General features: G+C 36.6%; 1 protein-coding gene across 7 annotated transcripts in view; it reads right to left on the bottom strand.

The window, feature by feature from the left end:
• Window positions 1–14,970, bottom strand: part of unm_sa1614 (un-named sa1614) — a 29,941-nt gene that overhangs the window by 2,163 nt on the left and 12,808 nt on the right. For 2 of the 7 annotated variants that reach the window (XM_047804518.1, XM_027143806.2), the window contains exons 12-27: window positions 14,690–14,777; window positions 13,306–13,354; window positions 11,458–11,621; window positions 9,022–9,155; window positions 8,807–8,898; window positions 8,217–8,403; window positions 7,840–7,925; window positions 7,254–7,369; window positions 7,049–7,116; window positions 6,818–6,925; window positions 6,421–6,688; window positions 4,325–4,504; window positions 4,163–4,226; window positions 3,697–3,764; window positions 2,613–2,800; window positions 2,393–2,512 (exon numbers count right to left, since the gene is read on the bottom strand). In XM_047804518.1, coding sequence (XP_047660474.1) covers window positions 2,393–2,512; window positions 2,613–2,800; window positions 3,697–3,764; window positions 4,163–4,226; window positions 4,325–4,504; window positions 6,421–6,688; window positions 6,818–6,925; window positions 7,049–7,116; window positions 7,254–7,369; window positions 7,840–7,925; window positions 8,217–8,403; window positions 8,807–8,898; window positions 9,022–9,155; window positions 11,458–11,621; window positions 13,306–13,354; window positions 14,690–14,777 — 1,980 coding nt within the window. Of the gene's footprint in view, window positions 1–2,392; window positions 2,513–2,612; window positions 2,801–3,696; window positions 3,775–4,162; window positions 4,227–4,324; window positions 4,505–6,420; window positions 6,689–6,817; window positions 6,926–7,048; window positions 7,117–7,253; window positions 7,370–7,839; window positions 7,926–8,216; window positions 8,404–8,806; window positions 8,899–9,021; window positions 9,156–11,457; window positions 11,622–13,305; window positions 13,355–14,689; window positions 14,778–14,970 lie in introns of those variants that run through there. The other 5 variants (XM_027143805.2, XM_047804535.1, XR_007138769.1 and 2 more) reach the window with 4 other exon arrangements.

Here is a 14,970-nt window from a genome sequence, read left to right as displayed (position 1 = left end):
ACGATTGATGCCCACAAAGCAGGAGATGGCTATAAGAAGATAGCAAAGTGTTTTCAAGTACCAATTTCCTCAGTTCAGTATGTAATTAGGAAATGGCAGTTAACAGGAACAGTGGAGGTCAAGATAAGGTCTGGAAGAGAACTGTTTGTAGGATTGCTAGAAAAGAAAGTCAGAATCCCTGTTTGACTTCAAAAAAAAAAAGATTTGGAAGATGCTGGAGTACAATGTTCAACTGTTCAGTGACACCTGTACAAATATGGCCTTCATGAAAGAGGTCAGTGTCTGAATTTTGCAAAAGAGCATTTACACAAGCCAGATGCTTTTTGGAAAAAAGTCCTGTGGACCAATGACATTAATATAGACGACTTTGGCCACGGAGAGCAAAGGTATGTTTGGAGCACAAAGGGTACAGAATTTGATGAAAAGAACACCAGTCCAACTGTTAAGCATGGGGTGGATCGATCATGTTTTGGGGTTGTATTGCCGCCAATGGCACGGGGAACATTTCATGGGTAGAGGAAAGAATGGATTTAATTAAATTCTGGAAGCAAACATAACACCATCTTTAAAATAGCTGAAGTAGAAAAGAGAGATGGCTTCTACAACTAGATAATAATAGATCCTAAACACACCTCAAAATCCACAATAAACTACCTCAAGAGGTGCAAGCTGAAAGTTTTGCCATTGCTCAGTCTCCTGACCTAAACATCATTGAAAATCTGTGGATAGAGCTCAAAAGAACAGTGTGTGCAAGACAGCCCAGGAATCTCACAGAACAGGACTTTTGTAAGGAACAATTGGTGAAAATCCCTCAAAGAACTGAATGACTATTGGCTGTCTACAAAAAGCGTTTACAAGCTGTGATACTTACCAAAGAGGCTGCTACTATATACTAACTATGCAGGGTGCATGGTTTCTGTTATTTTGAAAATGCCAAAGTTGAAAATATAAAAAAAATTCTTTTGTTTAAAATATAAAGGGAATGTGTCATCTGTAACTTTATGCCTTTTTGAGATCGTTTCATCTTCCACTTGCTTAAATGTTCACCTAAACAGAAATTTTGACCATGGGTGCCCAAACTAGTCGCATACCACTGTATGATGGCATAAAATTAGTCCTCTGTAATGTTTGAGAAAAGGTTTTGACACCCCTCTATTAAAATATTACAATCAGATTACATTCTAGTTGAGGCTTTGCTTTTTTACCTTTCATTAATATAGAATCTTATTATGAATTGAATTAGTAATTGTATCTTGCTTTAATGTTTTATTTTATTGCACTTTACACCAAAGCGAAAGAAATGCAATTGGCTTGATCTGTCTACATTTCCTGTCCTGCTCATTTTTTTGGGATTTTATTTTAATAATCTAACATAATTACTAAAGAGAACATTTAGCTTTCTTAGTAGGTTATTAAATCTCACCCACACACTATATCCATTTTATGTCTATTTTTGTTTTCCGTTTAAGTTAGAGAATCTATGAAATCTTTGAAACAGAGTTAAATATGGTTAGTTCAATGCCTGCAAAGTCAGTCAAATGACCTCTTCCTGTGAAAGCTACTGTAGTAGCTAGTAGCTGGTCCTTTTCATTTTTTTTTAAATCAGACAGCACTGGAAAATATGCCAAAAGAACGTGTTATTTTATGTAGAATGTTATTTTCCCTAAATAACAGCAGATGAGCCAGCTGGCTTGTCAATCTGGAATGCAAGTGAAGGAATGAATGTTCAGATCTTTAATGACCACCTGGAAGCTTGCCCTATTTACAAAGTAGTAACCCTTTAGTTAGCTGATGGACAGATGCACTGAAAGCCCACTCCCACATTCTGTCAAGGTAAATGGAGATTATTTTGGGATCATTAATTTGAAATACAATCTATGAATGTGAATGTTTGACTATCTTTAAATAAGAATCATTTTAACATCAGTTATAACATCAATATATTTAATAAGGATGCCACTAAAACAACCAAAACAGACAAAAGGGAAAAACAATGTGTAAAATCTAACACTTTACAAATACATTTAAAAGTAAAAGTAAATAGAATGTGATTTAAAATGCTGCGTTGTCTCCTGCAGTGTTCAGCACAAAGACACATTGAGTTTGAGTAGCAAAACAATGGCCATTAAGTTGTTGTAAAGTAAATTATATTGAAATGTAGTGTTCATTTTTTTTTTTTACTGTTTTGTGCCTTTACCCACTACTCAGTGTGTGACTACATGTTGTACCTATTCAGAGTTGGTAAGAATGTTGTATTATAAGGCTCTTATTTTTATGTAGCTTTATTGTATATGTCCTCAAGAAAGCTGGGTAGTGGGCCTTGTCAGGAGCAAGTCTGAACATCTACTAACCAAACTGTTTACAGAAAAAAGGCAAGAATTTTACTACTTACCCACCAATCAGCATCTTCTTCTGCTAGAACCACCAGTACCGCCCCCTCACTGAAAGTAAGCTCATCATGATGATCAGCCTCACAGTCATACATGGCTTTCACCCGTCTCAGCTTCGACTTCTGAGTAATACAGAGCACAGAATTACCCAGCTCAGTTTACAAGTTTAGTTGGAAGTGTATCTTGAAAAGGGTCTGAACTGCAGATACTGTATGTGCTCACCATGCTTCGTCTGGGCAGTGGGTATGGGGTGCTATGGCAAGAGGATGTGGAGCTACCATTAGAGTCTAGGCTGAGAGAGCGAGGGGAAGTGGGGGAGTGAGCTGGGCCTTGATGCCCAGAGCTGCAGCTGCTCTGCACAGTTGAATACAGGAAGCAGGAAGTGAGATTTTCATCGTCTGCTTGAAAGCCTAAAAAAAACCCAAAAAAGATGACTTCCTTCCTTTTGAATGTAGAAAGGGACAAACCCCTTTAACAAAACACATAAGTGCTAGTTATAATCCTAATTTCATGTTCAGACTTAATTTAGAACTTAACTTAAAACAATTGACTTAATAGTACAAAAGAAGACACCAAAATGTATTGGTGATTTATGTTGTGTGGCCACAATGCTTATTAGTCACCAGTCTGATTCGAACTAGCTACTGTACTCCACTGCCATACATATAACATTTGGAAAAAAGAAAACATATTGAAGACATGCATTTACACGGAAATTGTAATTACACATTTCTCTGATACTTCTTTCATATGACTATGAATATGTGTTTCTGTAACCTCCAAGATCAATCAGTATCAATAGCAAGCAGCTTATTATATATTAAAAACCTCTACAGAGTTTACCGTGTTGTTTTATTTTGATAGTGGAATTGATATCAAAAGTATTTTCTAAACTTGATATCTTTGTTTTAAATCATTGGTGCTGCTTGATTTCTCAGGGTGCGTTTACAAACCGATACGCCATAAAAGACAGAGAATGACATTGACTAAGCATGTGAGGAGGAATCGATTTTAGTTTGCATTTAAATCACTGAAGAACAACACAGAATACATTTCTGCATTAAGAGTAGAGTATTTTAGAGTATATTTAATAAAAAGTTGTTTTTTCTTAATTGATTCCTTTTCCTTTCTTTAAAATTTTGTGACAAAATTTTCTATAATATAGATATACTAAGTGTTTTTTGTCATCCCATTTTTCACTCCAACATCCTGAATACAGTATAATGCCTCTAACAACAAACTAAATACATCACAATGATTAAGAGGCTGTACCAACACACAGGTGGAGAGGTAAATAAGGCCTTACTCGGTTCTGGCAGCTCAGATAGTGCGTTGAGAGTCGTCACTTGTGCAGTGCATTTTGGAGATCCCGAGCTGAAATAATCTTAATTTCAATAAAAATATTCTCATTTATTAAATTCTTATCAAATTTAGTTTAAGTAACCAATACAGTAAAGAATAGAGAGGATGTGATTTCATTGCCATCAACTATGAAAATTATGAAATTTTGGGCTTGTCTCATATTCAAAAAATATTAAATTGCTCAATAGACATTCATTTAATGACTATGATATTCTTAATTTGAAGAATAATTTTATCAGCTGTAGGTGTTAGAGCAATTCATAAAGCATGTTAGTGGTTAAAGAATATTTCTGTTAGATGTTTAGTGAATATGGCCTAAAGACAATTAATAATTCATGTACAACACACAGTTTTATACATAATCCAGCAGGGGGCAGCTGTTTAATGCAGCTCCAGGTATAGTAACTTACCCACACTTCTGAAAAGATGAATCTTGAACACTAAAGCTTCGAGGACTTGCTGGCAATCTGTAATCTACCCCCCCAAAATTTAAAATGATTAAAATAAGTAGGAGCTTCTAAACAGTGGCTTGTGTATATAGGTCTGGGAACACAGGCAGGAAATGTTCATACCAGCGTTTGGAGAGCAGCATTCTCCATGGGGGCTGTGAGGCACCTGAGGTGAAGGCTCGGAATAGGTCCGCTTATGTCGGATCACTAGAGGAGGAGGAGGAGTTCTCTTTGTACTGAAAATGACCTCACTCCTGCAATCTGGAGGACTCACAGGAGGGGGAGGTGGAGGGATGTTTGGTGCTGCAATAGAGGAGAAAAGGAGAGCAAAGATAAGAAACTAATGAGGACAGTACCTCTGATTCAGCAAAATGATTTCCAACTGGGTCATTTCTACAATACTCTAACAAACTTCATAGATTCCTTTTGGTAATTATAAAGTGCTTTTTGCTTTTTGGCAGGGAAAATAGACTGAGACACTGAGAAAATCTTTTTATTGCAACCTTTTTATACATAAAACTATTACATTTTCCAAGCAGTGCCCAGATAAAAAGTATAATCTAGTTATTATATTTCAAATGATGGAATATTTTTTTTCTGCTCATTTTTGAAATATAGTTTTCAAACAAATTTTGTGTGTATTTATACCACAGTTATCTAGTTATCTAGTGTTCAGCACAAAATAATCAGTACATTTTAGCTACTATGTGCTCTGTCAGTTACCAGGCCTCTGTTCATGTTCACAGGTTCTAGTTTTTTCATTCTTGCTTTACTCGCGTTTCTGGTTGCTGTTTTTGTTTTGGATATCCTGTTCGTTGATCACCTGACCTCTGTCTGTATTTGGAATACACTTGACCATGCTAGCACCCAACTCAAGCCTTTTAGACCCCAAGCCCAAGGAGGAATAATGGATGGGGGCCTCTTTGGATATACGTTCATCGGGCCCAGTCTAGGCAACAACCTTAACATTATTGTGGGAGGGTCATACCATCATTTACTATGAGGCAAAGTTGGTGGCCTCCTCACCAGAGCCACAGCCTGTTAGCCTCCCGAGACCTGCTCCCTACTGAAGGTGATCTGATGAGTTCACTGATGAGTTCCATGCTGAGGCCAATTGCACAGCCTTCCAAGTCCTGTTCCATGCTGAGGTTGACAATTTCTCAGCTCAGTTTCCTAAATTTAATTATGAAGCAGAATGCTTAGCCTTCCTAACCATGTTCCTGTGCTATCAGGTGACTAGAGGTTTTGTGTGGACACTTTGCTCATATTGGCTGGAACTTCAGGGAAACCTCTGTCTTGAATCTCTCCTTCACGATGAGCATAGCAGCTCACAGGGCTATGGCACTCATTTCTGCATTGTTCTGTGTTTTTTGCATGTCTTTTGTTCACATTGCAACTTGTGTATTGTTTTGATACATTGTCAGTGGTTGCAGTCTCATCTGATTTCAGTTTACTTCCTGGATTGAATGTCAGTTTATATTTACTTTATCCTATCTTTGCTCACATTTCTGATTGATGATTTTGCCATGGATATCCAGTTTGAAGATCACTTGACCTCTGCTTCACATTTTTGGAATGTTTGCTTTTAGTATCATCATGAAAGACTGTTCATCTTCACTTGCATCCTATTTCCAGTCTGGTCCACAGGTTTCTCTTTCAAGTATTGTGTGTTTTGCATGTCAAGGTTTTTGTGTTTTGTATGTCTCTTATTTAAAAATGAGAGGGGCAGGAGATTGTGGTGGTTATGCTACAATGGTGGTTTGCATCAGCGTTAACTCTGTCCGTCTTTTCACTAAGTATTTTGAATTGAAGATATAACAGTATTTAACTGCAGTAAGACATATTGTGTGATAAAAATATTTTTTTTACTTCTGCCTTAAACACTATAATAAATATTTTAATCACAAGATTAAAATATTTATCAATGAAAAATATATCGTCAGACACAAAAGAAAATCTTTATGGGTGCCATTTGAGTACCTTTATAGGTACTATTTTTGACCTCTAATAACCTTATAATTTCAAAGGAGAAAAACTGAATATGATGCATCTGGATATTTTTTCATTTGTCTGTCACTGACGTTAACTCTGCCCTGGACTGGATCAGGACTGGTGCCCCCCTCTTATGAGGAATATCTAGTTCAGCAAAGTGGGTATATACATTATTGAGAGCTAGTGTATGGTGAGATACAAACAGAGGATAAGTCAGCAATTGTTACCTCTCACTCTTGGGGGCAGAGGAGGTGCTGGTGAAGATGGTGGAGGAGGTGGAGGACTTTCCAAGCTCCGTGTCTGTGGGAAGGGAGCGGCATATACGTCACGCTTGTTCTCGCTTCGTGACATAGGCAGCTTGCGGCCTACACTGAAGATTCCCCCTCCTCCTCCTCCTCCTCCTCCTCCTCCTCCTCCTGCACGATTTTGAGATGAACTGCTGCTCTGGTACACACTGAATGGACGGACAACGCGGTCCTTTTTCACGGGACCTGTCTGCACACGTTGATGAATCGCGTTAATACTTAGTACAACATCAAAAGTAAACAATGTAAACTTTCATATTTTTCATAATACTAAATAAAGAAATTTCATAAAACAATCTAAGAAACTAAGAAGGCTGACCTTATCTTCCAGGTCATCATCACTTTCGTACCAGTCATCTTGCCGCAGTTTCCACTCATACTCAACGTGAATGTGCATGTTGAACTGGTTATTCTGAGCCTGCTGGATCTGAAGATATATATAGGTTATATTCAGCCTATATTCAGCAGGATAATGAATCTGATTGTTGAACCTTGGAGGTGATTGTGAACCTTGACACAAACTGTAATATAAAAAATAAATGCTATTTACCAGCTCTTCACAGTGAGTGTGCTTCAGTCTTCGAGCAATATCAAGAGCCGTCTCACCATTTTCATTTTCTAAGAGCAGAACAGTACTGTATACCAACTATTCAGCTATATACTTTTGTTCCTCAAATGAGGACATTGTATTCATCTTGTTGGTGAATTAAAGAATTAGTAAGAGAAAGGATATAGAGTAAGGTCGGTTAGCTTACTGATATGTGTGTTGGCTTTGGCCTTCAGCAGGAGCTTCAGGCACTCTGTTTTATTGTGCAGACAGCAGTAGTGCAATGCAGTGTTCCCCCTCAAAGTCTGAGCATCTAGATTATAACTGAAAGAAAAGAGACAGCTGATGAAATTCTTATCTTCATCAACATTTTCTCATGGTGCTAATCCTTTTCATCCATGGACTAATCCTGTCTTTTACTTTTTACAAAACTCTCAATGTTCATTGTCTCCCCATCTGTCTGTTGCATTCTTTATTTCTCTCTAATCACGTCCCTTAAAACTTAAGCTAAAGCTTCAGACAGTTCACAATAGGCATTCAATAAACTGGAGCAAAATCCAGATGGTGTTCTATTTGATTTTTAATTGACTGTCTACACACCATTCATGTAAATGAGTTTACAAAAAGAATGGATCACCAGTGAGCTGTAGTGGCATTGTGTGTTGCTCAGTGGAACATGAAATTACACATACAAAAGTGGGAATAGTGGGAATAATCTGGGATACAGTCATGTCAGAGATTAGTAATATCAGACCAAATTTTCAAAGTATAGCAATGAATATTCACAGTCTCACCAGTTGTGTACCAGGAAGTCCACCATGTGCAGTGAGGTCCGGTCAGCCAATAAGACAGCCAGATGAAGTGCAGTCTCCCGTTTTTCCTTGAAGGAAGATAGACAGAATATTAAGAAAATTAAATCCTTTTCTAGCCTTGTAGTATATGTTTATGGAAAAAAATAAAGTTAATGATTTACTTACGTTAAGCAATACAATTAAACTACTTAATGTGTCTATTAAAACAAGGTATATATTTAAAACACTATTTACCCAAGTAGTTTTTTTTTAAGCTGTGTGGAAAACATGTTCGGAGGCCCAATATTGAATTTTCATAAAATATCTAATATCCATATAGGATAGGGAAGAGGGAGCTCTCTTTGTGCATATGTGTGTACCTGCAGCGGGCTGGGCACAGGCAGACTGAGGTCAAGCTTTTCTGTGTACAGCTGCAGAAGGCTGAAGATGTCACGCGCATGTATGGCTTCCTGTAATTGCCTGCGCAGGGTGTCCGGGGATCCGCCTCGGTGCTGAGCAAACTGACTCTCTACATACTTAGCCAGGATGAACTCTTTACGTACCAACCTACAAGCACAATTTTTTTTGCATCATGAATAATTTCGGCATAATTTACATGTGACAGGATAATTATGAGAAGAAAGCACATGCACCTGGCCTGGAAATTAGCTCTGCCACCATCCAGAAAGTTAGCTCATATTACACATGTACAGTCCCCTCCAAAAGTAAAGGAACCACAATTCAATTCAATTCAAATTTATTTATATAGAACTTTTATTGTCTAAAAGTAGCTTTACAGAACATAAGATGTCTGCAAAACAATGTCTGCAAAACAAAAACAAAACGTATTCGACTTAGATATATACAGTATTTACAGGGGACTGTAGTTTTAACAGAGAAGGTGGGATTGATTATGAAAGTTTAACTAGAAAACAACTCAAACAGTTGAAATAGACCAATTCTTATTTACATGTCACTTTCTGCTGACGGTTTCAGAGATGGACTACGGAGACTGGCCTCCACAATTTCATTAAACCCTGAGTTCCCTACATTTCTCGCCAGCTGAAGAGAGACAGAAAAAAGAGAGAAAATTCACAAATCTTTTCACACAAATCACAAGTTAAAAACGTTTGTAATTGCAGAATTTATGTCAATGTATGGTTTATATCAAGGTGTGAACCTGACCAGGAGTTCAGAAGTGCCCAGTGTATCCAGAGAGAGAGACTGGATGCGAGAGTAATGGACGCCCATCTCCCGATGGATCCCTGAGCACTCAATACAAGTCAGGATACCCAAGTTTGTAGAGATCCATGTCGGCTCTGAACACAATAGAGCATAAATTGAGAATACTTAGTCTGAGTCAATAGTTAAAATAAAGTCAGATCCCGAATAATTTTGTTCCTTTGTGTATCTAAAGATGACATTTAATTTAAGGTAAATTGAAGTTCTAATTAGTACAATTTTCATTTCATGGGATCTAGGGCATCCACTTCTTTGTTTGATTTAATTCGGTTTTTTAGATAACCAAATTAGTCTAAGATGCAGATGCAGGTTGGCAAATTAACCACTAGAAGTGAAAAATCAACAGTTGCTCTAGAGTATTATCTTCTTTAACATTTTCAAATTGACTGCCCTTAAGAAAACATTGCGACTTGTAATCAAGTGATTGAATGAGGAATGTATAAATGGAATGAAATCAAATAGATACACATATAAATCTAATTAATTCAGAACATATAATAGAGACATAATAGCTACAAAATCTAATATCAGCAAAGTATTAAAAAACTTTCCTACTACCTGAAAAGGTGGGGATTATTAATGTACTCGTTTATTTAAGTAAGACTGACAGCTGATTGTATTTCTGCAGCAGTTGGAGGAGAGGACTTTTAGGCTAATCAGAGTTCACAGATACAGTGAACTCTCTGTACTGAACCCTCTGTGTTTGAGGATGTGGTAGCCTAGTGGTTAAGGTGTTGGTCTACCAATTGGAAAGTTGTGAGTTTGAATCCCATGTCCACCAGACTGCCACTGCTAGGCTCCTGAGCAAGGCCCTTAAGCCTGTAATTGCTCTGTTGTATAAGAAATTAGATAAAAATGTAAGTTTCTCTGGATAATGTGGTAGCTCAGTGGTTAAGGTGTTCGACTACTGATTGGAAGGTCATTGGTTCAAATCCCAAGTCCACCAAGTTGCCACTGTAGGGCCCCTGAGCAAGGAGCTTAACCCTCAATTGCTCAGGTGTATAAACTGAAACAAAAAATTTAAGTTGCTCTGGATAAGAGCGTCTGCTATATGCTGGAAATCTAAATGAAAATGCTTGTGTAGTGTCTGGAACACTACACATCTATACACCCTATAAGCAGTAAACTCACACAGGTTGCCAGTACATTAATGTCATTTAAGCATTAATTTGTACACTGTATGTGTTATGTCTCCTTTCTGTTGCATAACTAAAGAGTTTGAAAAGATCTGAACAACTTATGGCTTCTAGCAGGGTTTGAGCCATTTCAAAACTGAAATAACTGAAATATATATATTAGCTTTTTCTCTGAACAATGATACACTGTAATAATCAAAATGCAACTATGAGGCGTGACTCAAAAGGCGATGGGTTCCCCTTTGAGTTCGGTTCCTCTTAAGTGTTCTTCATGTCGTCTGCCTTTGTCTGGTTTGCTCATTTAGAATCTAAATCTACTTCCAGATTTCTGTAAAGCTGTTTGCACTTGACATTTATATATAGTTAGTTATATATAGTTCTCTCTCTCTCTCTCTCTCTCTCTCTCTCTCTCTCTCTCTCTCTCTCTCTCTCTCTCTCTCTATCTATCTATATGCCACTTCCGAGCTCCCAGTGTCTGATCATCTCTTCTTACGTAGCTACTTCATCAGTCCTGACGTTCTACCCCTGGTTGGAGTCTTGTTGCCCGTTGGTCACCTTGCCAGGGATTGATCTGCCTGCTCAGCCAGTGACACATGGGATTGTTGTGGATGGAGCCGAATGGAGACTGTCATGCCTTCTATGAACCAATGTTGTGTCAATGTATGGTTTGGACTTTATCAACAATCATTTGTAGACTTTGACAATAAGGAATTAGTGTTAGGCCTGTGGTGAACTCAGAGTTTGTGTTGACCCATTAGTTCCTCAGGAGCTCTCAGTTGCCCTATTATAAACTGTTGCAGAAAGGACATTATTTACATTTACATTATTTACTGTCCAGTGCCAACCAAATGAGGATGGGTTCTTTTTTGAGCCTGTTTCCACTCATGGTTTCTTCCTCATATCATCTCAGGGAGTTTTTCCTTGTCGCTTGCTCATTAGGTATAGGGATAGATATATATATTATTTAAAATTTTAAATGAATATTTTTAAATTAATTTTAAACTTTAAATGTATGTATTAATTTATTGATTTTTATTCTTATTTTTATTCTTATTATTATAATACATGTTTTATATTATTATATATTGTATGCTTTGAGATCATGTGAATTGTTAAAAGCTCTATATAAATAAATTGAATTGAAATTGAAAATGTTCTTTTTAAAATCAACAACAGAGATATAGTGTTCTTGTGGAAATAGCATTCAGACGGCCATAATCAGTATGCTGTATAGTTGAAGCACCTGGAGCACCACAGTCGCAGCAGACGTTGTTACCCGGCATACGGAAGATGTCCTCAATGATCGCCCGGGTCAGATCCTCCACGCTGCTCCCTCCACTCTGTTTGTGCTCATCCAGAGCCACATTCAGTGCCTGTTGCTTACTGTTAGTCAGCACCGAAATCCACCTGAAAAATAAATATATATTCAGTAAAATGCTTTAAAAATGTATATTTTACATGTAAAGTGACATGTATCAAGGAACCTAATCTATCAAAACTTTTCAGAATATTATAGATTTTATATAATTGAATTTAAAAAGGGCCCAAAAAATGTACACCATTTGGCTGGCAGCATATACAGTTGTGCTCAAAATTATTCATAACCCTTGGACAAATCAATACTTTTTAACTTTTAACTACTTTGGCAAAACTTCCATTGTATTCAATAGTTACTATGCATAAACCCACATATGTGTTAGCTTAACGTCATTTGTCTACCAACAGATATGGCCAGAGATTCTCTTTTGAGCCTGTTCAAAATTATTCATACCCTATTCCTAATCTCCTATTCTCAAAATCTCAAAAAAATACTTATTTTGTGAAAGTGCACATGGTTTCACACTCAGATGCTATAATCAATTTCATCAATTTAGGTCTAATCAATTAAGTCCTAATTATGTTAGATGGTAACACCTGCTCTGTAAGGTGTAATTAAGGGGGAAAAGCTTTAATTATTCTCAGTCACTGACACCATGGCCAAGAAGAAAGAACTCAGTCATGATCTTCATACATGTGTTGTCAATGCCTATAGTGGAGGCAAAGGCTACAAAGCCATTTCAAAAGAACTGGATGTCCCTGTATCTACCGTACAGAGTATCATAAAGAAGTTCAATATGTTATACACTGTAAAAAACCTGGATGGGCATGGCAGGAAGCACAAAATATCGTCTAGAGTCGCTAGAAAGATCACCCGCAATGCAAACAACAACTCGCGTATCACCATCAAAGCTCTAATAAACAATCTCAAACAAGCAGGGGTGACGGTATCACAAGCCACATTCAGCAAATTCTTCATCGAGGTGGTCTCTATGGACATCATCCCAGAAAGACACAACTCCTTACCCTGGTTATTAGCACTCCTTTTGGTCTCAGACCAATAGAATGCATAAGAGTTTCAATCACAGAGATACTTAATACACAGCACATGGAGAGAGAGAGAGAGAGAGAGAGAGAGAGAGAGAGAGAGAGAGAGAGAGAGAGAGAGAGAGAGAGAGAGAGAGAATTAACAGGAACCTTCAAAGAGAATCTTTTTTCCAATTTCCAATAAGGCTCACTGTAGTTACTGAAATACACTAGGTTCTATGTCTAGTGTTTTAGCATTTAAATAAATCTAGGCATGGTTTATTTGCTAACTTTTTGTGTGGTCTATATTTATTAATTGTCTTTGCCTGATTTTTATTATTTTAATATTTTTCAGCCAACATAGTGGTTTTTGTTCAACACACTTGTGCAGTGCGTGGCATGTCTCTTTGGTCTCTGTTGGATCCGGTGGCAGGTTTTTCCAGCTTTGTAACTCTAAATCAGTTCCTGAAGATAAATTAATGTAATCTTACTGTTATACAAATATCTGTATGCAACTTTGAATATTTGTAACTTATGTATGTATGTATGTATGTATGTATGTATGTATGTATGTATGTATGTATGTATATGTAAAATAAATAAAGATGCTTACAATTTCAGGGTTTTTTATGATTAATATTTCTTTTGCTTGTGTTAAAATATAAGTAATCAGTTATATCTGCTCTGAGCCATACAGCATCCAAAGCCAATGCAGCAATGCATTCCCATTACTGGAAATGTAACTTACGCTACGCAATCAGGTTCATCCTCTGCGAGAAAGTGATAAGTGCGGTTATCTGCAACACAAGACACATATGAACAAACAATGAACATTGGAGAACTTGTTAAGTACTGACAGCTAAATTTATATGATTTAGATAAGATAAAGAATAAGGCAACTAGTGTTATACCATACACTAATTCAAAATTAACTACCATAAATCGAGAGTTTTTCAAGCTCTCTTGAGAGAGATGAGACTCCCTGTGACTTAAAAATTTCAATTAGACAATATATAATATACTAGGGTTACACAATTCAGGGAATTTTCAAGGCTGGAAACTTTCCATGGGACTTAACAGGAATATATGGGAATTAACGAGAATATATTTGAATTAACGGGAATATATGGAAATAAACTGAGAATTAAAAAAAAAAGAAATGCAGAGTTGCCTATAACAAGGAACTTAAATGTAGTTAAAAAAATCTTAACAGCATAACAAGATTTTATGCAATTTAAATTTAATTTTTACCCTGTATTCCTTGGTCACTTGCACACAGCAAACTGCTTACTGGAGGGCCATTGAGGCCAAAACCCCTGTATGTACTTGCATTCTTCCATAACATGCACAGTAATGCTTTATTTAAGGGTCATTTAACTAGTTGCTTATTAGCATTAATATTAATAGAATATTGCCTATTTATTAGTACTTATTCAGCACACATTAATGTCTTATTCTGCATTACCTTATTCTACATTTTTAATTGTACCCATTACCTAAACTTAACTACCTTACTAACTCTTAATAAGCAGTAAATTAGGCGTGTTACCACATGCACAGATAATTTGATGACCCTCCCCCACACACTCACTCCCCTCGAAATAAAAAAAATCCTCTATAAAATAATGTTTTATTATGCTTTTGTTACTCAATGAAATTAAAGTTCTACTTACTATTAAATCAGTCAAGACGTCATTTTTAAAATTTGTATTACCTTGCATGCATGTCTGCTTATAACCAAACAAAATGTTTATTTATGTTTGTATATAATTTAGTTTCTATAAATTTCCGTATATTTCCAATTAATTCCGATAAATTCCTGTAAATTCCCATAAATTCCCATAAAGTTTCCAATTTTGAATATTTCCAAAATTCCCCAGATTAAGTTCCCGTGGAAAGTTTCCGGAAATTTACCGGAAACTTTCCGCCCCTTTGCAACCCTATACTATACCAATCTCATACAGGAAAAATGGCTAATGGCCAATGCTATAAGAAACAAATGGAATGATGTTATTATATAGGTGCAGCAGGATGCATGACTATCATCAGTGATTTATTCATTTCACTTAAGGTTATAACACAGTGGACTAAACCATAGCATTGGTTGGAGATAGTGCTTTCTAATTACTCACGAGAGATGAGGTCAAAACATTTCTTGTCCTCCAAATTGGGTTTAACCTGGCAGGTCAGTAGGTTCAGTTTGGCTGGTGATTTGTGTGGCTTAGAGAGAACACAATAAAAGTGAAACTTAAAGTGAAAATGCCTTGATATTTTATTTGTTGTCCATAAATTAGTTGTTAAATAATTGTCTGATCTGTAATTTGATGTGTAATGCATCACTGGTATTTAAGTTATTTTTAAAATCCATTAAACAAAACTTCTCAGGAAAAGCAAATGTGTCTTTCGATAAAAT

This window comes from Tachysurus fulvidraco, chromosome 2 (assembly GCF_022655615.1).
Source record: "Tachysurus fulvidraco isolate hzauxx_2018 chromosome 2, HZAU_PFXX_2.0, whole genome shotgun sequence".
Classification (NCBI taxonomy): domain Eukaryota; kingdom Metazoa; phylum Chordata; class Actinopteri; order Siluriformes; family Bagridae; genus Tachysurus; species Tachysurus fulvidraco.
The sequence above is the reverse complement of the archived record's forward strand: the minus strand, read 5'-3'. Positions and strand labels throughout refer to the sequence as shown.